At 44.2% G+C, this 27,712-nt stretch overlaps 1 protein-coding gene across 1 annotated transcript in view; it reads right to left on the bottom strand.

Annotated features, from left to right (window-relative positions):
- LOC126213607 (ankyrin-3-like) overlaps positions 1–16,287 on the bottom strand; it is a 294,242-nt gene extending 277,955 nt beyond the window's left edge. The window contains exon 1 of the mRNA XM_049941464.1: positions 16,216–16,287. Within this exon, the coding sequence (XP_049797421.1) occupies positions 16,216–16,287 (72 nt within the window). The remainder of the gene's footprint in view (positions 1–16,215) is intronic.
- Between the last annotated feature and the right edge of the window lie 11,425 nt (positions 16,288–27,712).

The raw sequence follows: 27,712 nt of genomic DNA, 5'->3' as shown, positions 1-27,712 counted from the left end.
GATTTATGACAGGAATGCAGTCTCTGTCTCATATTTAGTCCAGTGGTCGTCAAACTGCGGTCCGCGGTTCTCAGCCTCATTTTATAATGATATGCATCTGGCAACTGACAGTCGAATACTGAAACGTCAACTAACGTTAAGAGCTTCTTAACATTGCAGTTTTCTTGCTCAGTGGAGTACTGACAGAGACTGCAATATTTTATGATGTACTTAATTTTGACTGGCGTTGATGAATTCGGCAATGACCTAAGTAAAGTTGGCCGCTTACCACAGAGATAGGGCGGTAAGCAGCGCGGCAATTGTTGGCTTAGAGGATGTGACGCGTCGAACGTTTTATTGTTTGTCTTCCAGTAAGGCAACTCACGGGCGTGCGCGACTCATAGCAATCAGCTGCTACGATGTAAATATTGACACGGAAGTAACACGGATTCGTTAATGCGCATTATAGAGATAGTCATCTTCAAATGAGCTATTTATTTCTAGCAAGGAACATTAAATTAATTAGGGATGTTGTTGTACAACGTGGTGAGCAAAAGAAAATTGACGATCAAAATACTTAATAAGCATTTCTGATCGTGTCTCTTACTCCATTCAGTCAATTAGGATCAACTACTCTTGTTTCAAATGGCTGCTGCTCCATCTACTTGCATTATTTTGTACTGAAATACACTAAAATAAACTACTACTCTGTGACTTTTAATTCGTATTTTAATTGTCTTTCCACGTTCCTACAAACTTTTAGGCTTCTCATTATTCTTTAAATGCGTTGGCTGTCAAGAGAGCTTCTAACGATAATGACTGACATCGAACTATGCCTGGTCGATATGAATACCCTATTTCAAACTGAACCTGCAATACTGAATAAACATTTTGTGTTTGCTTCTTATTAACAGCTTATGTCCTTTTGACGCATGTAAAGTTACTCAGCGCGTTCGATACAGAAAAAAACTAGTCTTAGGTTGACCTAAATAACCGTGTAACTATGTACCAGTAATAAAAATGAAATTTTACTCTAATAGAGCATAATTAGCGTACATTGTCACTGTCAACAGCACTCAGTAATTGTAGATGTGAAATGTTACATTGTCTGTTAAGAGGTGTAATTCCTACTTTGTACCGAGCGAGGTGGGGCAGTGGTTAGCACACTGGACTCGCATTCGGGAGGACGACGGTTCAATCCCGTCTCCGGCCATTCTGATTTAGGTTTTCCGTGATTTCCCTAAATCGTTTCAGGCAAATGCCGGGATGGTTCCTTTGAAAGGGCACGGCCAATTTCCTTCCCCATCCTTCCCTCACCCGAGCTTGCGCTCCGTCCCTAATGACCTCGTTGTCGACGGGACGTTAAACACCACTAACCTAACCTAACCTACTTTGCGACCAGTATTTACAAAAATAGGAGAAAGAGGTACAAAGTTACCCAGATTGACTGTAATGCATTTAAATATAAGTGCAATTCCAGTTATTGATCATTGACCGGCTCACACAGGCAACACAAAAACACTTCGTCACGCAATTACAATGTCCTAACTTTGGGGTCGCTGATGTTGGCAGCAATCTGAAACAGAGAAAAGTCGACGCAAAGAATTCCGACTGGTGCTAACGAGTAACAAACAGTACTGAGGGGGAGGGGGGGGGGGGGGCAAATTATTGTGCCCTTACTACTATAGCTACTCAAAAATGGCTCTGAGCACTATTGGACTTAATTTCTGAGGTCATCAGTCCCCTAGAACTTAGAACTACTTAAGCCAGGTGTTGGGTTGGGATTGGGTTGTTTGGGGGAAGAGACCAAGCAGCGAGGTCATCAGTTTCATCGGATTAGGGAGGGACGGGGAAGGAAGTCGGCCGTGCCCTTTCGAAGCACCATGCCGGCATTTGCCTGGAGCGATTTAGGGAAATCACGGAAAACCTAAATCAGGAGAGCCGGACGCGAGATTGACAGCCAGGTGTCCGGATACTTTTGATCACATAGTGTAGGTCTACAGACGGCTATTGTCTTCGCCTTCAGCCGTTTCAGCTTCGCAGTCGAAAGCTGTCAAAACCGCTGCGAATTGTCACGGATTTCCTTAAGGTGACAGGGCTACAGGAGTGTCTCAGTGGTAAAGAATAAATGTATTAAAGCTTCATGCACGATGCGGCAGCTTTTCACGCATCCTGCTGTTTATGACATCATATCTGCTGAGCTATGTGTCGTACCAGGATATACACGTGTAGGTACATTCAGCAGCAGATGTGGATGCTGTTAGCAAAATGTGTTGCGAATAGAGTTAGTAGCAAAGAAATAATAAATTTTTAAACGTCACGCACAATGCGACAGTTTCTAATGCATCTCACTGTTAATGACGACATATCTCCTGAACTGTGATAGGCAACTGGTTCTTGGGCTCACTGCGATTTTTGCCTGATAGTAAGGCTCAAAATGGCTCTGAGCACTATGGGACTCAACTGCTGTGGTCATAAGTCCCCTAGAACTTAGAACTACTTAAACCTAACTAACCTAAGGACAGCACACAACACCCAGCCATCACGAGGCAGAGAAAATCCCTAACCCCGCCGGAATCGAACCCGGGAACCCGGGCGTAGGAAGCGAGAACGCTACCGCACGACCACGAGATGCGGGCTGATAGTAAGGAATATTTGTACCTGTTGTAAGGAGATGAGAAACATACAGACACATACAGGACACATACAGATATACATCCATTTTTATAATATTTATGGATGTCGTATGGTAGCTTTCCACTCCCATAGCCGAAGCTACCTCTCCGTTTATTTTCTTGTAACGAGCTCAGCCACCGAGAACAACGTGGCTGGCAGCGACCGCTAAGTGTAAAGGAACAGTTCGTGTAACGACTCAATGAGCAAGATGCGGGCTGGCTTTACTTTTTCAAACACATGTTTCTCGTGCGCCACTATGTCACTCGGCGAAGGAGATACTGTCTGCTGAATGCAGATTTAACTAGGAGCAAACTTGCACTGGATTGCGTATTCTGCCTACTGTTCTGTATCATGCGTTTGCTTCGCTTTATTATTACGCAATAACATACACGGCCTTAACAAACGCAGAATAGCCAAAACACGAGGCTGGAATACCCCCTGTGGCAGTCAAGCGCCACTTACAACAGGATACTTTTTTGGAGCAAGCGAATCCTCTTGCGGGCCCGGAGCGACCGAGCACTTGCAGACAAATGGCGCAAGCCGGCGCGGGAAGCGCTCCCACGGGGCAGCTCTCCGCCAAGGCTGGGCATACCTAGCGGCCGCTTTTCCGATGGCAGAACTCCTTGAGAATCAAACACACGTCCGCGGGCTGAGAAGAGACCAGACCTACAAGCCGGCCCTGTTTTGAGCCTCTCTGTACATTTCCTGAAAGTGCTTTTAACACTTAGCACATACAACTTTCCTGACGTCTCTTCCACGTTACACTCCTGGTCCCCAAACAGCAACACCAGAAAGGACAACATTTTGTGTTGGCAGAAGAGCTAACACCGTGTTACGAGTGGAGGCCGAAATGCACGCGTTTTAGCTTACGCAGGATGGCGTGAGGAGGGAAGAACTATACTGACGTGAGGTCTGGAACATGACAAGGAATGAGAATTCAGAAAGCAACCCATTAATCATGAACGTCGCTCTTGACGGTACATGATTCACATTATTATCTGTTCAGAATACATTCTTGAAGTAATTATAGTTACTGAATATGGCGCCTTGCTAGGTCGTAGCAAATGACGTAGCTGAAGGATATGCTAAACTGTCGTCTCTGCATATGAGAGCGTATGTAGACAGTGAACCATCGCTAGCAAAGTCGGCTGTACAACTGGGGCGAGTGCTGGGGAGTCTCTCTGGACTAGACCTGCCGTGTGGCGGCGCTCGATCTGCAATCACTGGTAGTGGCGACACGCGGGTCCGACGTATACTAACGGACCGTGGTAGCAAGTGTGGTGTCTGGCGGTGACACTACAAATAACGAAATTTTACTTAGTGTGCGTGTATAGTTTGCTGGGAAGATAGTTCAGATGGCTCTAAGCACTATGTGACTTAACATCTGAGGTCATCAGTCCCCTAGACTTAGAACTACTTAAACGTAACTAACCTAAGGACATCACAAACATCCATGCCCAAGGCAGGATTCGAGCCTGCGACCGTAGCAGCAGCGCGGTTGCGGGCTGAAGCGCCTAGAACCGCTCGGCCACAGCGGCCGTCTGCGGTGGGAAGAGACAGCGTATAATTTGTAGCTGACCTGAGTGTATACAGAGGTGCGAAATTAAAACACAGGAGATGCCACCTCTGGCAGCAAACCGGCTTTAACGCTCTTAGGTATCGAGTCAAACTCGTATTTCATGACAGATACGGTCGCGTCATACCATGCTACTTCAACTCTATACCGACTTCATATATCGTAGTGGCTTGCGAGGAGTGGCGAATCAGTCTCTCAGCAGGGCACGCTCAGATGTTTTCAGTTGCTGACAGATCTTCAGAAAGTGTTGGCTAAGCAACATTCGAACTGCTGTGTAACGAGGTACATCAGGACAGTACTGGCAACATGCACTCTTGCGTTGTCTGTTTGAAAGACCTTGAAGACAGAGCACAGTGACTGTTCGTTGATATCTCAGATACCTGAAGACTGCTGTCCAAATCATCGGCCATGCGAACCGGAGGCTATTGTGTTGTTTACCAATGGCACCCAACACCATCAGGTGAGTTACCGGGCCCGGTTGACTTTGACGAATGATATCTGCCGACGTTCGTTCTCGTCAGAGCCTCCACACACGGACATGTCCATCATAGCTCTGTGCGTAGAACCGCAATCGTCTGAAAAAAAAAATATTATGGTGGTACCCCTGAGTCCAGTATTGCTGGATGCAACACTGTAGGCGCACCTCTCTCTGTTGTGGCTTCAAAACAAGCCGAGAGAACATTCATCGTGCTGATAGATCGTGGTGTTCCAGGAAATGTCTCGCTGTCCATATGGACACTTTATCTTGACGCGAACGAGCCCATTTCCTCACTCAAGGTTCGTCACATGGCTGTGTGATCCTACTCGGCCGGAAGAACAATACGTTTGTCCACTCGGGCGCTAGTCGCATCGGGCCAGTGAGATCCTCTACGGGTCGTTCCATATCAAATGGGCCAGAAAAAAAAAAAAAATCTGTAGTTTGGCTATCCCTGAAAAATTAGATATTTTCTGGGTGAATTCCTTAATGTTTAGTGGATCCGAAGATGTTTTTAATTTTTTTTTTATTGTTTGTCCAAATCTCTTCAGAGTGTCTTGTCGCGCAAGAAAACACGATACCAATGATAGTAATGTATCAGTCGCTCGAGTGCGTAGATTTCGGTGCTTCTCTGACGTTTTATTTTTATTTAAGATACCTTACTTTTTATTTATAATAAGTTAGGAGCTTCTCTAAATATAGCGAAATAACATTTCTTAACTTTGGAGTGTACCGTTACGGTTATTAACACACTTTTAGATTTATTTTGGACATTCTATCCTATTATTATCGGACGTTCAGTTAAACACTACTACACAATTTCATACCAGCCTACATAAATGTAACTAAAAACAGAACAGTTAATAGAACACCAAATTTGCTCTGAAATTGAAACGGTTAATAAATGCATGGATACGGCAGATTTCAAGAATAATCCCTTAGTGCAAAACGGTCGGTAGCAACCGATATTCATGAGTTCATTTAAAAATATTAACTCTGCTTCACTCGTATCATTTGTTTGAAAGAGGATGTGATTGACATCAATGATTGTTAGGTTGTCGCATTGACAGAGATATGCTTCTAATAAGCGATATTTTGGGAGCGAGGCGGTAAAAAGCGATTGACACGCAACAGCGAATTGGACTCCATTTATCATTAACATGATTTATTGGGCTTCATAAATCATACCTGTCTCGGCGTGAAAGGGCACTCAGTTGCATAGATAGCTCTTACTGTCTCATTTTTAATTCCAAAAAAATGGCTCTGAGCACTATGGGACTTAACATCTATGGTCATCAGTCCCCTAGAACTTAGAACTACGTAAACCTAACTAACCTAAGGACATCACACAACACCCAGCCATCACGAGGCAGAGAAAATCCCTGACCCCGCCGGGAATCGAACCCGGGAACCCGAGCGTGGGAAGCGAGAACGCTACCGCACGACCACGAGATGCGGGCTTTTAATTCCAGCCACTGTATATGTATAGACTGTAGCTTTCTCTGTCTCACTTACTTTACCAACAGTACACACAACAACAACGTACTCTAAAAACTCTCACAACAGTCATCTAAAAATAGATGTACTTGAAGGGAGTACGATAATGTGGGAGAACGATGTAATCCCTTTGAATTAGATGACGTAATCTCACAGAAAAAAATGCTCCGAACCATTTTTTACTCCGGATGCACTAGCACCCGCTGCAAATTCAAATAAAACGCAGTCCACATTTATCAGTTCCAGCAGGAGGAAAATGTTGTCTTAGGACGCAGACATCACATCCTATTTTCTTTACATCTTCTTGCTGCCCGCCATAATATGCAAAATGCGGCCAAGTTACTGCACTTTTCGCCGCCTCGAAACGTATGAACCACTCTGTAACTGAAAGTATTCTAGAATTTAAGTCCTTTAAATCATAATACGACTCCAGAGCCACAGGTAGTAATAAATATTTAAAGAAGCCCTTGTGAAAAATTTCCTAGTCCATTAATATGCAAATCATTGTTTCATTTCGCCTTCCACTTGTTGCTGTGGACGGGTATCAGTGCCAGCGTCGCAGGCAATTATTCCAGCAAACTTTTCAGTTGTTTCTTAACGGTCACGCCTTCACCGATAATTTTTGATTGGTCCACTCATAGCAACAACAGAACACAGAATCCCCCTTCCCCTCATATATAGAACTTTTGCCGATAAGGACCAACTGAAAAAGGCTGCCACACTTTTCAGTTAGATAATATTTCAATTTATACGTTCAACGTTAAAGCATACTGAAAACTCTTAGTGCACCTGTCGCGAGATTGGAACAAGATTTTGACGAGCAGCGGGTTAACTTACCACTAGCCTCCATAAACGATTTACATGCATCCATTCTCAGGTGAATCCTGGCTTTCTTGCTTTTATCCTACTATATTAGAAGGGTGTTACTGTAGTTCTTTTTCAATTTCTGTGTGGTTTATCAAATATGTAACTAGGACGATTGTTTAGTATTACCCAATCATTGCAAGGGAAGTGTCAGCACATAGAAGGACCAATTGTTCATCATGGCCATCATCATCATCTCTCTATCTCTCTCGCTCTTATTTATTTCTTACTTTTCTAACATATTTCTCACTTTCTGCTAGCGAAAGGTATCTTTCTGTAACTGTGAACCCGTTTCATTTGCAGTTACAGGCTAAGTGCTGATTAAATGTATTTGAGCTACAGTCCGACAGAGCTTCTTTTTCATATCTTTCTTGTTTATTGCTACAGGTTTCGAGCATTGCGCATGATGCCAAAACATAATCAGCCTATTATCTCTCCATACATCCCTATGTATGTAATATTTTGTCGTATTATTATTTTTTACTGCGCAATAATATTGTAAATGCTATTTTTCAGGCAGGACGTACTTTTATTAAAATATTTGGACATGGTCGCTATGTGTGTCAGAGATAAGGTTTGTTTTTGAATTTTATCTTTGATGAACATCGATTTATATGTAAATAAAAAACAGGATTGTGCTTTGTTCTGAATTAATTCTCATCGATAAGAACTTTGTTTGAATTCTCAATACATTTGTTTCCTGAGTTCTATCTGTTCATTTACGATGTTATTTGGATTTCTTGCCAAATGTGTGTAGATTTCTATTTCCTCTAAGATGCCCATGTAGCTTCCTTTTTTAGCTCTTTGAAGAATATAAAAATGAGTCCTTAAATCTGCTGTAGAGTGCCGATTTTGTCGAAGATGAGCGTCAAGAGCTTGTTCTCATCTTTATTTACTTGTCCTTTTTATCTTATAGTACATTTTGTTCCCGTTCGTCCGACGTAGACCATGTCACAGTCACAGCACTTAATTTTGTGTTTTCCTGATTGGTAGTTTTTCTGAAGTTTCTCTATCTTGCTTAATATCTTCATTCCTAATTTACGAGGTGCATTCAAGTTCTAAGGCCTCCGATTTTTTTTTCTAATTAACTACTCACCCGAAATCGATGAAACTCGCTTTACTTCTCGACGTAATCACCCTGCAGACGTACACACTTTTCACAACGCTGACGCCATGATTCCATGGCAGCGGCGAAGTCAATTTAGGAGTCTGTTTTGACCACTGGAAAATCGCTGAGGCAATAGCAGCACGGTGGGGGAATGTGCGGCCACGGAGAGTGTCTTTCATTGTTGGAAAAAGCCAAAAGTCACTAGGAGCCAGGTCAGGTGAGTAGGAAGCATGAGGAATCACTTCAAAGTTGTTATCACGAAGAAACTGTTGCGTAACGTTAGCTCGATGTACAGGTGCGTTGTCTTGGTGAAACAGCACACGCGCAGCCCTTCCCGGACGTTTTTGCTGCAGTGCAGGAAGGAATTTGTTCTTCAAAACATTTTCGTAGGATGCACCTGTTACTGTAGTGCACTTTGGAATGCAATGGGTAAGGATTACGCCCTCGCTGTCCCAGAACATGGACACCATCATTTTTTCAGCACTGGCAGTTACCCGAAATTTTTTTGGTGGCGGTGAATCTGTGTGCTTCCATTGAGCTGACTGGCGCTTTGTTTCTGGATTGAAAAATGGCATCCACGCTCATCCATTGTCACAACCGACGAAAGGAAAGTCCCATTCATGCTGTCGTTGCGCGTCAACATTGCTTGGCAACATGCCACACGGGCAGCCATGTGGTCGTCCGTCAGCATTCGTGGCACCCACCTGGATGACACTTTTCGCATTTTCAGGTCGTCATGCAGAATTGTGTGCACAGAACACACAGAAATGCCAACTCTGGAGGCGATCTGTTCAACAGTCATTCGGCGATCCCCCAAAACAATTCTCTCCACTTTCTCGATCATGTCGTCAGACCGGCTTGTGCGAGCCCGAGGTTGTTTCGGTTTGTTGTCACACGATGTTCTGCCTTCATTAAACTGTCGCACCCACGAACGCACTTTCGACACATCCATAACTCCATCACCACATGTCTCCTTCAACTGTTGATGAATTTCAATTGGTTTCACACCACGCAAATTCAGAAAACGAATGATTGCACGCTGTTCAAGTAAGGAAAACGTCGCCATTTTAAGTATTTAAAACAGTTCTCATTCTCGCCGCTGGCGGTAAAATTCCATCTGCCGTACGGTGCTGCCATCTCTGGGACGTATTGACAATGAACGCGGCCTCATTTTAAAACGATGCGCATGTTTCTATCTCTTTCCAGTCTGGAGAAAAGTAATCGGAGGCCTTAGAACTTGAATGCACCTCGTATTTTCCGTGCAGAAGCCAATTTTAACATTAGTATTACGAAATGCGTTACCTGTTTTTTGCATGCATGCATGCATGGTAGTGTAATGAATTTTTCTTTCTTCTTTCTTTCTTTCTATTTTCACTGAACTCACTTCAACATATTTGTTTCCGCATTTGGCCCTAATTTCCTTTCTGTATATTTTATCGACTGTATTATGATAATAGCTGTTATTTGCAGCTACAGTTTTAAATATATCCAATTCTGTCTTCATATTTTCTTCAGTGAGGGGAACTCTAACCCCTCGATCTATGATAGCGTAAAAATACCTCGTTCTAGCGTGCTAGCAGCCGGGTGGCATAATGAGTTATGTTACTTGTTGTTGGTTTACAAAATAAGTCGAATTAATGGGTACCACTACCATTAGCCAAGCATAAAACTGGTCACTCTCCAAGAAATGGTCCTTCGAAGGACAGATAATGATGGGATGGTTGTAGGAAGCTGTTTTGCAGGAATCCTGGAAATATTTTTTTCGATAAATCAGAAAATAGATTTTTAGTGAACAGATTCAATGGCCTGATAGTTTCACTTATCAGCGACGTTATGTTGATGATACCCTCATTCTTTTTAATGGAAACAGCGTAGAAATCAACAAATTTCATCTATAAATGAACAAAACGCGTAACAGCGTCAACTTTACCACCGAGTATGACAGAAATAAGAGCACAGACTCCTGAGATATTAAAATAGGGCCAGATATGCACACGAAAATGAGAAAGTAACATTAGCGAAAAAATAAAGAAAGAAGAAAGAAAAATACGTTACACTACCACATACGGAGAATATTTCGCAAAAATAAGTGATACATTTCGTAATAGTAATGTTAAAATTAGCTTTTTCACAGAGAATAAACTAGGAATGAGGATAATACACAAAACAGACGAAGCTCAGGAAGACGACCGATCAGGAAAATACATAATTAAATGCAGTGGCTGTGAGACGTTCTACATCCGACAAACAGGAGAAAAATTTACTATAAGGTACAAACAGTTTATAAAGAAAAGTGAAAATAACGTCCCCATGTTTAGTATGCATCTTCGGCGAAGTCAACACATCACGGTAAACATAAAAATGGTTCAAATGGCTCTGAGCACTATGGGACTTAACTTCTGACGTCATCAGTCCCCTAGAACTTAGAACTACTTAAACCTAACTAACCTAAGGACATCACACACATCCATGCCCGAGGCAGGATTCGAACTGTGACCGTAGCGGTCGGGTAGACATAAGTACTAATCTTTATATTCTTCCGAGAGCCGAAAATGGAAGCTACACGAGCATCTTAGAGGAAATAGAAATCTATACAAGTCGGGCAAAAAATGCAAATAACATCCTCCTAAGTGAGCAAACAGAACTAAGGAATAAAAAATATATTGAGAACTCCTGAAAAAACTCAAATCTATTACCGATTACTCAGAACAACTACAATCCTAATTTTTACGCACTATAAATAGAGTTCATCAAAGATAAGTATTTGAAAAGAAACAGTATCTCTGGCACATACATCGATAGTATAAACACCATTTACAAATATACAGGACGAAGTTACATCCTATTTGAAACATAGCATTCACGATATTATTGCGTAAGTAAGAAATTACAAGACAGCCAAATGTTACGCATTTATACGTTTTTATGTACTGGTAACAGATTGATTATATTTAGGTACCACTTGAAAACCCGCAATGCTCGAAACCGGTGGCAATAAGTTAAGAAGGATGTAAAATGCAGCTGTGGTGGACTACTATTTCATTCCATTTAATATAATTTGTAGCTGCAGAACAGCATACGAAAGAGATACTAAATGCTGATTATGTTATGTAAGATCTTAAGTTAGAAAATAAAGTAATATTTAAAATTGGCGACTTACTTGGGTACATCCGTAATGGATATATGGAAATATTTAAAATAGTTTGATAGCTATTATGTGCGAAAATTTAAAACATAAAAAGTACTGCTTGTGTGGCCATGGAAGTAAATTTGGCAACCTTTGTGTGTCGTTAATTATGTCTTCGGCTCTCGCCGGAATGTAATAATCTGTCTGGTACCTTACCAACTGAAACAGGCATATGCAATATATTATAAAAATATATAAACTAAAAAAGTACTAACAACATCTGAGCTTCTAACAAGTATTGCATCTGCCTGATAAGTAGTTAACCGCGTGGCAAAAGTATTGTCGTAGTGGTTACAGGGTTAATGATAAGAAAGGAAAACAGTTAACTGCATGGCAAAAATAGTGTTGTAATGTTTTCAGGAAGGAAAGATGAAGATCAAAATATTGTCGCCGCGGAGTTCACTAGAGGTAAGATGGGGAAGAAAATAGACCTGGGCCTTCTGGGAGAAATCACTCTTGCTTGCGCTTCCAATGGTTTACCGAAACCTCGGATGGGTATGCGGACCGTGCTCTTTAAGTCTTGATCATCGCACCATCTCACAGCCGCAATTAAAGAAGTCGGTAATGATGTAGGCATGTCCACTGGTTCATGCCACAAATCTGTCGTGTGTATTGCATACGAAAAGAGTGACAACAAAATTTGTTCCAAAATGAGTCAATTTCGAACAAAAACAGCGGCGAATGAATATAGCTAACGGGACGCTACATGAAGTCAACACGACGCAGAACTACAGAGGCGTTTCGTAATAGGACGTGATGAAACGCGCTTTTACGAATATGATGCCGAAGCTAACGGTCAGTCGTCGCAGTGGCAGCATTCTGGATCGCCAAGAACGAAAAAAATTCGACAGGTGCCTTCAAATATGAAAGTTATTGGATTTCAAAGGCCTGGTGCACTGCGGCTTCTTACCAAAGGGTTGAACGATCAATAAACAACACTACCTATAAGTTCAATGCCGTTTGCGTGAAGCAATCCGCAAAATAGCTGTCGCGAGAGAATCTTGACTTCTGCAGCACAGTAATAAACCTGCGCACACTTAGTTACTTGTTCGTGAATTTTTATCCAACAATTCTGTAATGATGCCACAGCCTCGATATTCGCCAAACACATCGATGTATTCAGTAAAATGGGCACTCGGAGGAGGAGATTAGCGTTTAACGTCCCATCGACAACGAGGTCGTTAGAGACGGACCAGAAGCTCGGATTAGGGAAGGACAGGAAAGGAAATCGGCCGTGCCCTTTCAAAGGAACCATACCGGCATTTGCCTGAAGTGATTTAGGGAAATCATGGAAAACCTAAATCAGGGTGGCCGGACGTAGGTTTGAACCGTCGTCCTCCCGAATGCAAGTCCAGTGTGCTAACCACTGCGCCACCTCGCCCTGCAAATGGGCACTCGTTTGAACACCTCACTTATTCTCTTTACTGCAAAATCGATTTCGGAACTCGTATTTATTTGTAACTGCAAATCATCTGACGGCTGTGTTCGCACCATCCGCTACGGTGGAAAGCGAAAGTATAGATACACGTTCCTTTTACTTATCATTTTGCAAGTTACAGAGAAAAACATTTCATATGGAGCACCCTTTATGTGTGTTAGAAATTGTTTTCTGAAAGTATTTGCCTTCAGTGTAGCCTTACATTGAAATGAAACGTGTGTGATAAACAGTACAGAAAAGAAGATAACAACAGCGTTTGAAATGTGGCGTACCATAGAAGACTGCTATAGATCAGATGGACATTTCGATTAAGTAATGAACAGATACAGAACTGAATCGGAGAGAAATTTATGAGGCAACTTCACTAAAAGAAGGAATGGTAACACAATTGGCAATGGCGCGAAGTGTGTCTGGAGGGAAAGAAGAGGCGGAGATATTATAACGATACGAAGGCATGAATATACTTATATAGATATGGCGTCTGTTCTTTCGGACATGCCCGAAAGAACAGACACCATTGATGACCTGCAGCCGTCTAGAAAGAATTTAGAATTATATATTAATACCTTCAGCTGCTGATGGGCGTTGATATAATATCAACGGGGACAGGTGAAAATGTGTGCCCCGGCAAGGACACTACGAATGTAGTGTGTGGACATATAAGGTGAGAATGTGGGTCTCGCGGGAGGCGTGTGAGAGATAGTCCCTGCAGTTTCACTATCAACTGTGCCCTCGGGGGCTCAGATAGCGGCTGCCATGTAAGCAGGAGACCCCGGGTTCGAGTCCCGGCCGGGGCACACATTTTCACCTGTCTCCTTTGATATATATCAACGCCGGTCAGCAGCTGAAGGTATTAATATACAGGGTGTTACAAAAAGGTACGGCCAAACTTTCAGGAAACATTCCTCACACACAAATCAAGAAAATATGTTATGTGGACATGTGTCCGGAAACGCTTACTTTCCATGTTAGAGCTCATTTTATTACTTCTCTTCAAATCACATTAATCATGGAATGGAAACACACAGCAACAGAACGTACCAGCGTGACTTCAAACACTTTGTTACAGGAAATGTTCAAAATGTCCTCCGTTAGCGAGGATACATGCATCCACCCTCCGTCGCATTGAATCCCTGATGCACTGATGCAGCCCTGGAGAATGGCGTATTGTATCACAGCCATCCACAATACGATCACGAAGAGTCTCTACATTTGGTACCGGGGTTGCGTAGACAAGAGCTTTCAAATGCCCCCATGAATGAAAGTCAAGAGGGTTGAGGTCAGGAGAGCGTGGAGGCCATGGAATTGGTCCGCCTCTACCAATCCATCGGTCACCGAATCTGTTGTTGAGAAGCGTACGAACACTTCGATTGAAATGTGCGGGAGCTCCATCGTGCATGAACCACATGTTGTGTCGTACGTGTAAAGGCACATGTTCTAGCAGCACAGGTAGAGTATTCCGTATGAAATCATGATAACGTGCTCCATTGAGCGTAGGTGGAAGAACAAACTAAAATGAGCTCTAACATGGAAATTAAGCGTTTCCGGACACATGTCCACATAACATCTTTTCTTTATTTGTGTGTGAGGAATGTTTCCTGAAAGTTTGGCCATACCTTTTTGTAACACCCTGTATAATTCTAATTAAGGCATGAATAGGTTCAATTCGATGTTGGTCGCAATATTCGAGTAGCAAGCGGCTACATCAAACCAGTCTTCGGGCTGAAGACCATGGCAGCAAAACTTCAGTATACGCCCTGTGCTTTCCTACCAAGCTTCACGACCCGACCAAGCGTTTCACTGTTTCAATACTTCTCTCTTGTTCTTGCAGACTTCAACGCAAGTGTATGGCGTACTGCTAGACTAGCACTACTAGAAGCAGGAACTGGTGGAGACGGCTTACCCTTACCCAGGGAATATTTCGAGGATTCCTCCCTCCAGCCGGCAACAGCCTTGTCGCAGTGGGTACACCGGTTCCCGTCAGATCACCGAAGTTAAGCGCTGTCGGGCATGGCCGGCACTTGAATGGGTGAACATCCGGGCCGCCATGCGTTGTTGCCATTTTTCGGGGTGCACTCAGCCTCGTGATGCCAATTGAGGAGCTACTCGACCGAATAGTAGCGGCTCCGGTCAAAGAAAACCATCATAACGACCGGGAGAGCGGTGTGCTGGCCACACGCCCCTCCTATCCACATCCTCACCTGAGGATGACACGGCGGTCGGATGGTCCCGGTAGGCCGCATGTGGCCTGATGACGGAGTGCTCCCTCCAGCCAGAAGAGTATGGCGCCTTTCGAAAATACACAAAGGCGGACTGTACCTGTTGACCTAGATCAGGGGTCTCCAAACTACGGCCCGCGGGCCGAAACCGGCCCGCGAGGGCCGGCAAACCGGCCCGCGTTAGCTGGCCGGACATCCCTGGTATCCGGCCCGCCAAATATTTGAGGTGGTGTCTATACTGCCAGCAATTGAGTTTCGATGCCTATCGTGACCAATACACCGCGACATTGTCGGAGTTCTATCTTTACAAATCGAAAGGTCATGGTTAAACTTGTGGCCATCCACAATAAACAGACAGACCATTCTCCGTGCGATAATGAAAATAAAAGGTTAACAGACTAGTTTGGCGAAAACATTTTAAGTAAAAAAATTCTTTGCATTTTATTGTACTCTCGAGTCAAGTGCAAGTCTTTCAGATGGACGCCACTTCGACGACTAGCCTTAGTAATCAATCATTATGGAAGATATTTCTTAAGCAAGGTTTCACTTTCTTTACGTATTTCGATTTTCAGATTTTCCTTGTCTCTTCGAATTCAAACTTTGAATTGTCTCACACCTACTAGTAAAGCGCATAAGACACTAAAAAACTCGTGAGACACTCGCAACATAGACACAATCACGCAACAGAACCTTCAAATATATGCTCTGGCTCTGCTACTCACTACAATACTACATAAGTAAACTTATTGTTGCGCTGCTTGAAATAACAATGCGTTGACATACTCTACCTCTGTTAACGTCTTGTAGTAATAGTGTTGCTAAAAATGATTGAGATTTCGTTAACTTTGCAGGAAGCTTTCGTGAAGAATGTGCAGTGACATACTTTTTTGTCGGTGAAATTCGCCAGAATAAAATAAGTAAGAAATTCGGTCAGGTACGTCCACCAATCAAAACGATGTAAATAAATAAAAATCGTAGTCGTTTCAGTGCTATCTATTCCCACAACCTTAGATTTTTGCGATTTCATCTTTCCTTTAGCCTTACATTACGGTGATCATGGAGTGCTAGGGTTCTTTAATCCCACTAGGTAGATCTTGGCCCTTACGACTTCGTGGAGGAATCAATGTGGCCCGCAGACTGAAACGTTCGGAGACCCCTGACCTAGATGCCTTATAGCAGCTGTGGCCGCGGCCTACCTGTCGTCGCAGCCACTTGGCGGCGCGGTCCGAGTTGCTCCGGAGGACTGTGGTGCGCAGCGAGCGGATCATGGCGGCTGGCTGCAGCGGCGGCCGCTGCACTGCACTGGGGCTGCCGGCGCTGGCTCCGACTGCCGGCTGCCGCTCGCCAAGTGCCACTTCCTCTCGCGATGAGCCTGCAGCGGCGCCTCTGCCGTCTGCCGGCCACTGACTCACGTCCGCGGACCGGCGCCCACAAACGCCGTGGGACCCACCGGCATTGTTCGGAAACCTAACTACCTGCTCCGCGTAGCTGCGCAATTAACGCTCGCTTTCTGACGGCGAAACTAGGCTAATCTCGCAGTCTGGGAAAAGGCGAGAGCTTCCACTGTAGCCAACTACTGCCACGATGATGCTCGAGCCGGCCGAAGTGGCCGTGCGGTTAAAGCCGCTGCAGTCTGGAACCGCAAGACCGCTACGGTCGCAGGTTCGAATCCTGCCTCGGGCATGGATGTTTGTGATGTCCTTAGGTTAGTTAGGTTTAAGTAGTTCTAAGTTCTAGGGGACTAATGACCTCAGCAGTTGAGTCCCATAGTGCTCAGAGCCATTTGAACCATTTGATGATGCTCGAATCGAGAATTTTAAATATTGCAACGTTTACTAAGCGTCCAGAATCATAAAATGTGGGTATTTGTCGACATTTTCAGATGACTGGTGGAAATGAGCGTTTTGCGTCATTGGCCGGGAAGCCCCTTGCGGGGCAGGTCAGGCCGCCTTGGTGCAGGTCTTATTACATTCGACGCCACATTGGGCGATCTGTGCGCCGGATAGGGATGAAATGATGATGAAGACAACATAACACCCAGTCCCTGAGCGGAGAAAATCCCCGACCCAGCTGGGAATCGAACCCCGGACCGTAGGACGGCAATCCGTCATGCTGACCACAATTTTTTTCTTTTTATTATTATTTCCAGCGACCAACTACCTACGACTGTGGGGCTTTTTTCCTACCAACTTCTTTTTCATTTTTTATATTTTTATGTTTTTTAAATTTTTTAATTAATTTTTTTTCACTTTTTTGTTTATAGTGGTCCGTTATGAGTAGGTGGAGACAAGGCGGCCAGGGGTCGCAATCCGAGCCCTGGCCGCGATGTCTCCCCCCTCCCGACCCTGAATCCCTCCCTCAAAGTAGCTTTTTGATTTATTTTTATTTTAAATTTTTTTTTTTTTTTACCAGGAGCCGGTCGGGGTGGACGAGCGGTTCTAGGCGCTACAGTCTGGAACCACGCGACCGCTACGGTCGCAGGTTCGAATCCTGCCTAGGGCATGGATGTGTGTGACGTCCTTAGGTTAGTTAGGTTTAAGTAGTTCTAAGTTCTAGGGGACTGATGACCACAGAAGTTAAGTCACATAGTGTTCAGAGCCATTTGAACTTTTTTACCAGGAACAGGGTAAATGAACAAAAGATCTTTATTGGTACAAAGTTAAATACAACAGAAATGCCATCCTTCAGGCGGAAATAACACAAGACATTACACTGGTACAAGGCGAGCAATTTTTTTTATGAACAAGGTGTAGGAAAAAAAGGAATAATAATACTGATGTAAGCTAAAAGGTGTGAAGCAATATACAGTGGAGTGGGGGAAAAACCAGTGTGTTCTGGTATAGTGCATAAAAGAAAGGAGGCGCGTGTACATGCGCCTACTCCACTGTGGGTTACAATATAGAAAGTAGCTCGGGGGGTCCCAGATATCAGCAGGGGGGGGGGGGGGCCGGGAGTGCTGTCGGCGTGTGGCACCATCCAACTGAGCGGGGGTGACGTAAAGATCGCATGTAGGTAATCGGCGAAGAAGGCGCGGTAGCGCGGTCGGTGCTCAACTTCACTGTGGGCAGTTTGTAAGTACTGCCAGAAGCCAAGGCGTGATTTGTCGCCATCATTATACGTACATGTAGGTGATCGTCCATCCCTTCACCCATACAATCGCATGATTTTTGGTGGCGGGGAAATAAGTATCCTGAGGATGGATAAAAGTCCGTGGGTCAATCGAATCCGGCGGAACGCGGAGGTAACAGGCAACGAACTGTCGGGCAATTTTCCAGACGTCACTGGTGGCAGCACAAGTCAGTTGATGGACATCGTCATCCATGAGGTGGCAAATGGAACAAAGTGGACAGTCCGTTAGTCCGATGGCGTGAAGACGTTGATTTGTGGCCAATTTTTCATTTGCGACTTGGTACCATGTTGCCTGCACGTTGGAGGGAAGAAAAGGCTGGTGGATATGACGCCAAACCGTGGGCCACCGCTTGGACGGATGTCTCAGTTCGATATTGTTGCTGGATATGGAACGAAGCAGTGGGGTGTAAAAATCTTTAGGTCGAGGAGAACATCAGTCAGCTATCGGAGCGGATAGTAGACTGATGAAGTGTAGAGACTGATTTTTCACCCTCAGAGTAAATACGTTGAAGCACTGTGGACAAAAGGCCAACGGCCGTGCCGCAGTGGTAGCACCGGTTCCCGTCACATCACCGAAGTTAAGCGCTGTCGAGCTGCGCTAGCATTGGAATGCGTGAGCATCCGGTCTGCCGAGCGCTGTTGGCAGGCGGGGTGCATTCAGCCATTGTCAGGCAAACTTTATTGACCAGTAGCGGCTCCGGTCTCGTAAACTGACATGCCGCCAGGAGAGCGGTGTGCTGACCACATGCCCCTCCATATCCGCATCCAGTGACGCCTGTGGGTGAGGGTGACACGGCGGCCGGTCGGTACCGTTGGGTCTTCATGCCCTGGTCCGGCGAAGTTTAGGTTTTTTATTGTGCACAAAAGGGGAACAGAACTGCATTTTTCGCAGGCCATATGTCGTGTGGCCAGAGAGTCCCTTTACATCTGTAACAGTGGAAGATCGCTCATATGGCAACAGTGTTTCTCATGTGAATTGCAACGTGACTGCCACTTGACTGTCCAGGGAGGAGTACGAACTCTGTACGTTGACCAGTTTGTTGGTCATTTTTCCGTAGTTGGTGAACAACAATGACAGATACTAGCGACCTCAATTTCGAGGACTGCTTAACGACAAGTGTGTCGATCCACGAACGGAAGCACAACAACGAAAAATATGACACAGGTGATGGATAGGTTTCGTGACTGTTCGGTAAGGAACCACTAACTCGGCAGATTTTTGTAACGTGGGATGATGAAGATGTTTGGTTTGTGGGGCGCTCAACTGCTGGGTCATCAGCGGCCGTAGAAAGTCCCATGTTTCTTCACAGTCCAATCTAGGCACTGCCACGAATGATAAGGATGATGATGATGAAATGATGAGGAAAACACAAACACCCAGTCACCGGGCAGAGAAAATCCCCAAATCGGCCGGGAATCGACCCCGAGACCCCGTGATACAGAGGTAGCAACGCTAGCCACTAGACCACGAGCTGCGGACGATAACGTGCGAGAAAAATACTTCTCGCATGCCCCCGCCCCGCTATGATCGCCCATCAGCCCGAAGGGAAACACGTGCTGCAGTTACTGCGTTAGTGATGTGTTTACCCTGCAAATGACCAGTAAGCGTGCTGAAGGACTTGGAATTAAAAGCAGCACAACACGGCGGAGCTCCCATCCACTTGCTATTCGTGAACTGCCTACAGCGTCGCGCGGCCACAATCACGTCAGGAACCTTTCCACGTGAATCACCTGAGTACAAATGACAGCTGCACCAATACACTGCTATTTTATGCCTTGTGTGCGCGATACTACCGTCATCCGTGTATGCGCATATCGCTATCCCATTACTTCCGTCACCTCAGTGTTTCATTTGTACTGCATGTCAATTATTCACCTTTAGATGGCTAAATAGCCGTTAGCTGCCGCAGACCAGGTAGAAGGAAAAAAAGTGAGACTGTTTAGCCCTTAGTTTGCTGCTACTTAAGTAGAACCCAAACATTCAACATTATACCGACAAACTTTCGCCTGAGGACCTGAATAACGCGAATTGTTAAGTCTCCGTAGAGCTTCTACGTTAATACGAGTACTTTGCGTTTACGCGAACACAGTAACCCGATATTCGGCCGGTTCTGGTGAGGTCAGCACGAGCAGCGGTTCCGCGAAGTCTGGCGAGACGGGGCGCGCTCTGCATTCGCCACCTGTTGCTGGCGGCGGAAGCGGCGCCGCGTTGCAAGCGCCTGGCCGGCACTCCTCCTCCATTCCTGCCAATCGCGGCGGCCGGCCGCGGCTAATTACTGGCTGCCGCCTGTCCTCGTCCCACCCACACTGGCGCCGATCCGTTCCACGTGACACGGTAATGGGACGCTTCTGCCGCTCTGGTTCGAGCACTACCTGACAAGGTGCTTGCTGTAAACGCGTCGCGAGTAAACAGCAGCTACGAGCTCCGGTAATTCGTCTGAGTGGCGTCGTCCGTTTCCTGGAAAACTGAAGAGCGAGCAGGCGAGTGCCCACTGCGTCCACCCACTGAAACAACAAGGAGCAACTACAGGCTGTTTTCGCAAAGTTATACTGAGCCTGTAATTTTTCCTCCTATCTATGTAATTATGTAGTTCTCAATTCGTTCGAGCAATCAATCATTCATAATAGGAGACACAGTCATAACTCAGTCACTCAAAATGATTCAGAAATTTTACTTGTTAGAATGAAATCAGGCGATGGTTCTTCTTCCCTGCAGGTTCGTGCTTTGCGGCAGTCTGCTAATCTGTACAAATAAAATGCCTCGTATTTTTGGGAGCGTTGTATAATCAGTCGGGAAACCTCAGATCAAGCAGATATTTGGCTTTGATGAAGTTTAACACTCCCAAGAAGTAATGGAGCTCTTGGGTTATGAAAGGCAGGTTCGTATCCAGTCTTTCGCAAGTTCCCTTCTGATTAACAACTACACAATATATCGATGAATATCATTAATTCTCAATTGTCAAATAATGTAAATTGTTACACACCTTTTGTATGAAGGAGCAAGATATATACATTTCCCTTTTAATCGTACAATTTCGTATCAGTTATCTTTTGTCATAAATCTCAATATTCAGATTACAATTCTTCAAACAATGCTCAGGCTAATCGGCACGAAGACAATCTCGGAAGCTTTTTTCTAACAACCACCAGAGAGAGTACTACAAAGAATAATTATGCGCTCATGGCATAGCTACTGTATGAAACTACTTTGCGCATGGATTCTGAGAGTATGAAGATAGAAAATTAGTAAACGTCATTCAAGGGTAGAATTGTATCAGAATAATTCGTCGAATATAAAGAAATATTACAAGCCTTCCACAATGTGCCTTTTAAATCAGTTGCAACGAGCTGCACTAACACGCCTAAGCAGTGTTTATTCCCACTAAATGCGTTAGTATTAAACAAAATTTGTATCTAGTTAGAAAACCCCGACCCTCGATACTTCCAAGAATGAGACTCCTTTTAGGTCTTTTTTTTTTTTGCGCAGGTCTACAACGCAGATGAAAGTGGCTTGTTGTGGAAATCCATCCCCATCAATATACTGGCCACCGTAAAGACAGTTCATCTAGCTTTCATTGAACTACTACATACACTGTGTGTTACATTCGTAATTATAGCTCCAACTGTTTTAGGAATCATTTCTATAATCCGCGCTTTCAATAATTCTTCCTGGACCTAATCGCATTAGTCCGAATTAGTAAGATTTCAGTGTATCGAAAGTGAAACGTCACGTACGTGCTACGAATTCTAAATAAGCAGACGTTGGACTCACTAGATTTGTACCGCTTTGACAGGGAATTCTTATGAAAACGTCTTCACTTTCATTCATTACCCAGCTGCCGTTTTATTAATAAAATAGGTGAGTACCCGGCTTAGTCTTGTGCTACTCATCTCCTCCTTTACTCTCCCTCTGCCCATCTCCTACCTCCACAGTATTTCTTTCCGGGTATTAACTAACATGTGTACCAATTTTTTTTACTTCTGAATGAAAAGTTACGATCACAAAATATCATTTATTTCAAATGTCCGGTTTCGGCACATACATTAGGCCATCTTCAGATTGATTGCACTGTAAAGATTATAAGCGTGCACAGTAGTCAAGGGAATTAGTCTTGCATAAAATGTGCGAAGATTAAATGAGAAAGTGGTATTGTTTTACCCGTTTTCTGGAGCTGGCGACATGCGGAGCAGCTGTTTGTTGTCAAGAGGATAGCTGCTCCTAGTGGCTGTACTGCCACGAATTAAGCAGTTCTTTGTAGCCGACAGTTTTAGCATTACCTCAGCTGCAGCTAACGCGATCTTACTTTATGAAAAAAAGTCTTTAATTCTTTTAAGTGAACAATTAGATTTTCACGAAACAACCTTTTTTGACTCTTTGAAAGAAGTAATGGAATGGAAGATAACTGTTTTTTCTTATTCTCATTTAATAAGCTTACATAACAAATTTTTTAAAAATATTTCACTGGACATATTAGATTTTACGTATTTCATTTTCTTCCAATTGGCTCCGTCACTTTTTTCATATTTTACATTATTTCCCAAATCTTTTACGAATATTGATATTGCACGTTACAGGGAAAAGACATATTAAAAACGCCACTCTATCTATTTTACGACTGATGTAGCCACGTAACTCTTATTACAAATTTTAATTAATTATCTAAAAAGATTTTGCCCTCATACTACTCTTATTTACTCAGACATTATAATTATTGCAAATGTCATCTAATTCTCCCAGCCTTTTATAAATCCCGATATTCTGTAAGCACAACGATGATAACTTCGAGCAAAGCCTGAGTTCAACTATAGTAACGGCCACCTGTAAAACGTCTCAATGGGAACAGCGTAATCGGGTCAATTCTAGTGTCCGATTCCACTCGTCGTCTTTGAGCAATGACGTCACTCCCAAGGCAGAAACGCTAACAGGGGCAATCTCTGAAAGCAACTGATCATATTCGTAAACAAACGAATGTAGCATACGATAAAATTACAAACGCAGTTCACGTGATTATTTCCTCACTCTCAAATTATATCGACAAGAATTAAAGATAACGAAAATAAATAAGAACAGAAAAAGAGAAGTATACCTGACTGAAATAAATTATTATCGTAGTTTATGCGAGTACGAAAAGCACAAGTGAACCTTTAAATCCAGTAGAGTATAGCGCATGATGAAGTCATAATATTATGAATCAGCGATAACTTTTAATACTAATTGTTAAATATAACGGGACGAGTACACAAGTAACGAAAATTGACAAAAAGTAGGGTAACTGAAACTGACCTATATGGGTTAATTCTACTTAGAAGCCGGCCGGAGTGGCCGAGCGGCTCTAGGCGCTGCAGTCTGGAACCGCGCGACCGCTACGGTCGCAGGTTCGAATCCTGCCTCGGGCATGGATGTTTGTGACGTCCTTAGGTTAGTTAGATTTAAGTAGTTCTAAGTTCTAGGGGACTGATGACCTCAGCAGTTAAGTCCCATAGTGCTCAGAGCCATTTGAACCATCTACTTACAGATTCCAACCATTTCATGATTCGTTATTTAGATCATTTAAACAAATGTGTGTACTAAAGTGTTGCAGGATTTATACGTATGGTATTACTATCTTCATTACTATGTAAAAGAGAAAAATTTAAGAGCTGTACCTACAATATTTCTGTACGTACATTCAGCGGCAGCTATAGAGTGTGTCTATGGGAAATGTTTCAAATAGAATTAGTAGCGACAAAGTAATGAATTTAAATGTCCTCATGACGCGCCCAGTTTTTCATGCACCTCAGTGTTTATGGCGTCATATCTCCTGAACGCTTTGTGCAATGACGTAATTTTTCTGGTACATTCAGTGGGGTATGTGAATACTGTGTGCAAAAGTGTCGCGAATACAGTTATTAGTTAAGAAATAAATTAAAACGCCATTCTTCATGCGGTAGTTTTATTGCACGAAGAGCGAAAATGTAGTAAAGCGATGAAATTTTCTCCTTTCATCATTTTGTATGGGTCGTCAGCGAGAAAAAGCTTCGTAAATGTTTGCAATTATGTGCAAAGTTTGTTGCAAGTGCTATCATTCTCAAATATTGGATGCTAAGGTAAGGGTATTCACGTGCCGTGGGATACTCTACTTTTTCACCCCCACACTTGCGATAGGTAAGTGGTTATTATCCCACAGCGATGATTTCCAGACAGTAAGTAACATGTGCACCAAGTCTGGTTGAAATCGATCCAGTGGTTTAGAAGGAGACGTGGAACGTACATCCATCCATACAAGTACATGTATACACTGATCAGCCAGAACATTATCATCACCGACCTATTAGCCGATATGCCCACCTCTGACACCGATAACAGCGGCGACGCTTCGCCGCATGGCAGCAATGAGGCCTTGATAGGTCGCTGGAGGCAGCTTGCACCACATCTGCACACACAGGTCACCTAATTTCCGGAAATTCCGGGGAGGTGGCGATGAGCTCTGACGCCACGATCAGTAACATATCAGATGTGTTCTATCGGGTGAGATGGGGGCCCAGCACATCAACTGGAACTCGCCACTGTATTCCTCGAACCACTCCATCACACTCCCTGCCATGTTACGTGGCGCATTATCTTGCTGAAAAATGCCACTGCCAAAGGGAAACATGATCGTCATGAAGGGCTGTATGTGGTCTGGAACCTGTATACGATACTCCTTGCATTTCAAGATCTCCACTGGATGCCCACGTGAATGTTCCCCAGAGCATAATGGAGCCGTAGCCAACTTGTCTCCGTCCTGCAGTATAGGTGTCAACGAGCTGTCTCCCTGGAAGACGACGGATTCGCGCCCTCCCATCGGCATGATGAAAAAGGTATCGGAATTCATCAGACCATGCAAACGCTCTGCCACTGTACCAACGTCCAGTGCCGATGGTCACGTGCCCATTTCATTCTTAGGTGCCGATGTCGTGGTGTTAACATTGGCTCATTCATGAGTCGTCGGCTGCGGAGGTCTATCGTTAGGAGTGTTCGGAGAACTGTGTGTTCAGACAAACTCGTACTCTGCCCAGCCCGGTGTTCGTTCTACCACAACTCGCCACGTGTGCTGTTTTACCAGTCTACCCAGCGTACGACGTCCGACATTTGTAATGAGGGGTGTCCGGCAAACACCACGACTCCTGGACGTGGTTTCACCTTGGTTTCGCCACGTGTTGAAGACATCCACCACAGCAATCCTCGAACTCCTGACAATTCGTGCAGTTCCCGAAATGCTCGTGCCGGGCCATCACAATCTGCCCTCGGCGACAATCAGATCGCACGCCTTCCCCGTTCTACACACGGACAACACGCTCGTTAATATTACATGCACCATACGTGTTTCTGAAAAAAAATTGGCAATTTGTGGTAAGATCTTATGGGACCAAACTGCTAAGGTCATCGGTCCCTAAGCTTATACAGCACTTAATTTAACTAAAACTAGCTTCCGCTAAGGACAGCACACACACTCAAGACCGAGGGAGGACTCGAACCTCCGACGGGGGCAGCCTCGCGAACCGTGACAAGACGCCTGAGACGGCGCGGCTACCTCGCGCGGCGTGTTTCTGATCAGCAGCCATTCCTCGCCAGGTGACACTGCTATCGCCTGGACGGTGTTTATAACAATAGTGTTCTGGCTGATCAGTGTATATACGTACATCGATCCTCATAATATGTATGGGTTCAATTACCGTCTCCTTTCATTTATTTCACCATTCAGTTAACGCCGTTAAAGGGTGTGATGCGAAAACAAGCAAGCTGAAATGGAGAGGAGAGTGCATGTTTTCAGTTGGAGAAAGGAGTTATCGAGTGAGACATGAATGAAGTGCCGAGGAATCTGGCACGGTGTCCAAGCAGACGGGAGGCAGTGTCATCTTTATTAATAAACCGCGTCGGAGGAGATTAAAACGAGCGACGGCTGGGCTTAACGCTTGGGCACAATGCAGGGGCCGCTGTATGCCATTGTCCGCCGATTCAATTACTGCAGACTCACAACGCGCTCTGCTTAATTACACTTCTGGAAGAAAAAACGCAGCCGGTCACGCTCACTACGAGATGGATGCAAGTCGAGCAGACGGGTCCACTTAGGTGACAGACGCAACTGAGGGTGGAACTTAGTATTATGCTGGTGTCACGGTTATTAGATATGGAACGCAAGCTCACGGCTGGCAAGGATGAAGAAGAAAACGATCCATCATCAAATCGGAGATACGACCTCACCATTCGGATAGAGCAATTTTGGAAACGATGGTACATGCCAATATCGACGGCCGGGCGAGGTTTCGAACTCCAGTGCACCTGAATGAAAGTCTAGTGCATTGATCACCGCGCCACCTCACTGCTTGAGGTTCACTTAAACGCTGATGATTCTACTGTTACGTTACAGCTCTCGCCAGTCTCCTGTATAAGAGGCGGACGGACTGAATGGCTGGCCCACAAGCTAAGACGGAAACGCTCAGTAGTGGAAAACAGAAAAGTTAAATAATATCGCGGACGTGATTTAATTTACATGTCAGTACCACAGACTATCAACTTGATTAATACGGTAAGATCACCACGTTGTTCTCAAGTGGAAAAAACGCCCAACATCCCTGAAACACGTGTGCTAATGACTACACACTAAAAGAAGTTGTTCAAATTATCTATCAAGAGAAAAATTTAGACTGCATCGCCTACTCACTCTGATAATCTCGAACGTGTCGAATGTGAAACGCTAATCCAGAGTTAAGTTTCTACGAGTATGGAACCAACTGGATGCAAGAACAAGTTTCACAGCCCTTAGACAAAATAAGCGACATATGGTAACTGAAATAGAGGAACTGCGTTCCTCCTTTTCTATAACACAAGAGATGGGCATAGAAAGAAACCTAGGCATGCACTATATAGCTGATCTGCGAAGTATTGGAACGATGACTAGACGAGTTATACAGAAATTGAAGTAGCTGATAACGAGGGTATAACTTCCGAGAAGGAACCTACAGTGTAGGACGAAACCCACTATCTATGAGTACTTATATATTACGCAAATTCTGTACTATGCGTGATGAAGAATATTACAATATTAGCTGTCTCCTGTCCTATTGCCTGTGGTTATAGAATGAGGAAATACAGGGGATAGGCAAAATAATGTGAACACCTGTACTTACTTGGGAATGGTTTATTAATAAGGGGTTGGACCCCCATTTGCCCGTAATACAGCTGCGATTCGTCTTGGAATACTAGGATATAATTTTTGTATAGCCTCCAATGATATGTTATGCCACTCTTCAATCACAACCTCTTCCAATTACTGTTGTGACGAGGAAGGCGGAAATCTGCTACGGGGTCTGCGATCCAATACCGCCCACATGGGGTCGATAATGTTCAAGTCCGGGAACTGTGCTGGCCAAGGAAGACGCTGTAGTTCAGCTGCATGCTCCTCATACCACGATTGTACTCTCCTGGTTGTGTGAATGGGTGCATTATCGTCCTGAAATATGGCGTCATTGTTTGAGAACATCATCTGAATCAGGGGCGCACTTGATCACATAAAATGCTGACATAATCGTTGGCTGTAACAC

This window comes from Schistocerca nitens, chromosome 1, assembly GCF_023898315.1.
Source record: "Schistocerca nitens isolate TAMUIC-IGC-003100 chromosome 1, iqSchNite1.1, whole genome shotgun sequence".
Classification (NCBI taxonomy): Eukaryota; Metazoa; Arthropoda; class Insecta; order Orthoptera; family Acrididae; genus Schistocerca; species Schistocerca nitens.
Note: the sequence above shows the minus strand (reverse complement) of the source record. Positions and strands in the feature narration are given on the sequence as shown.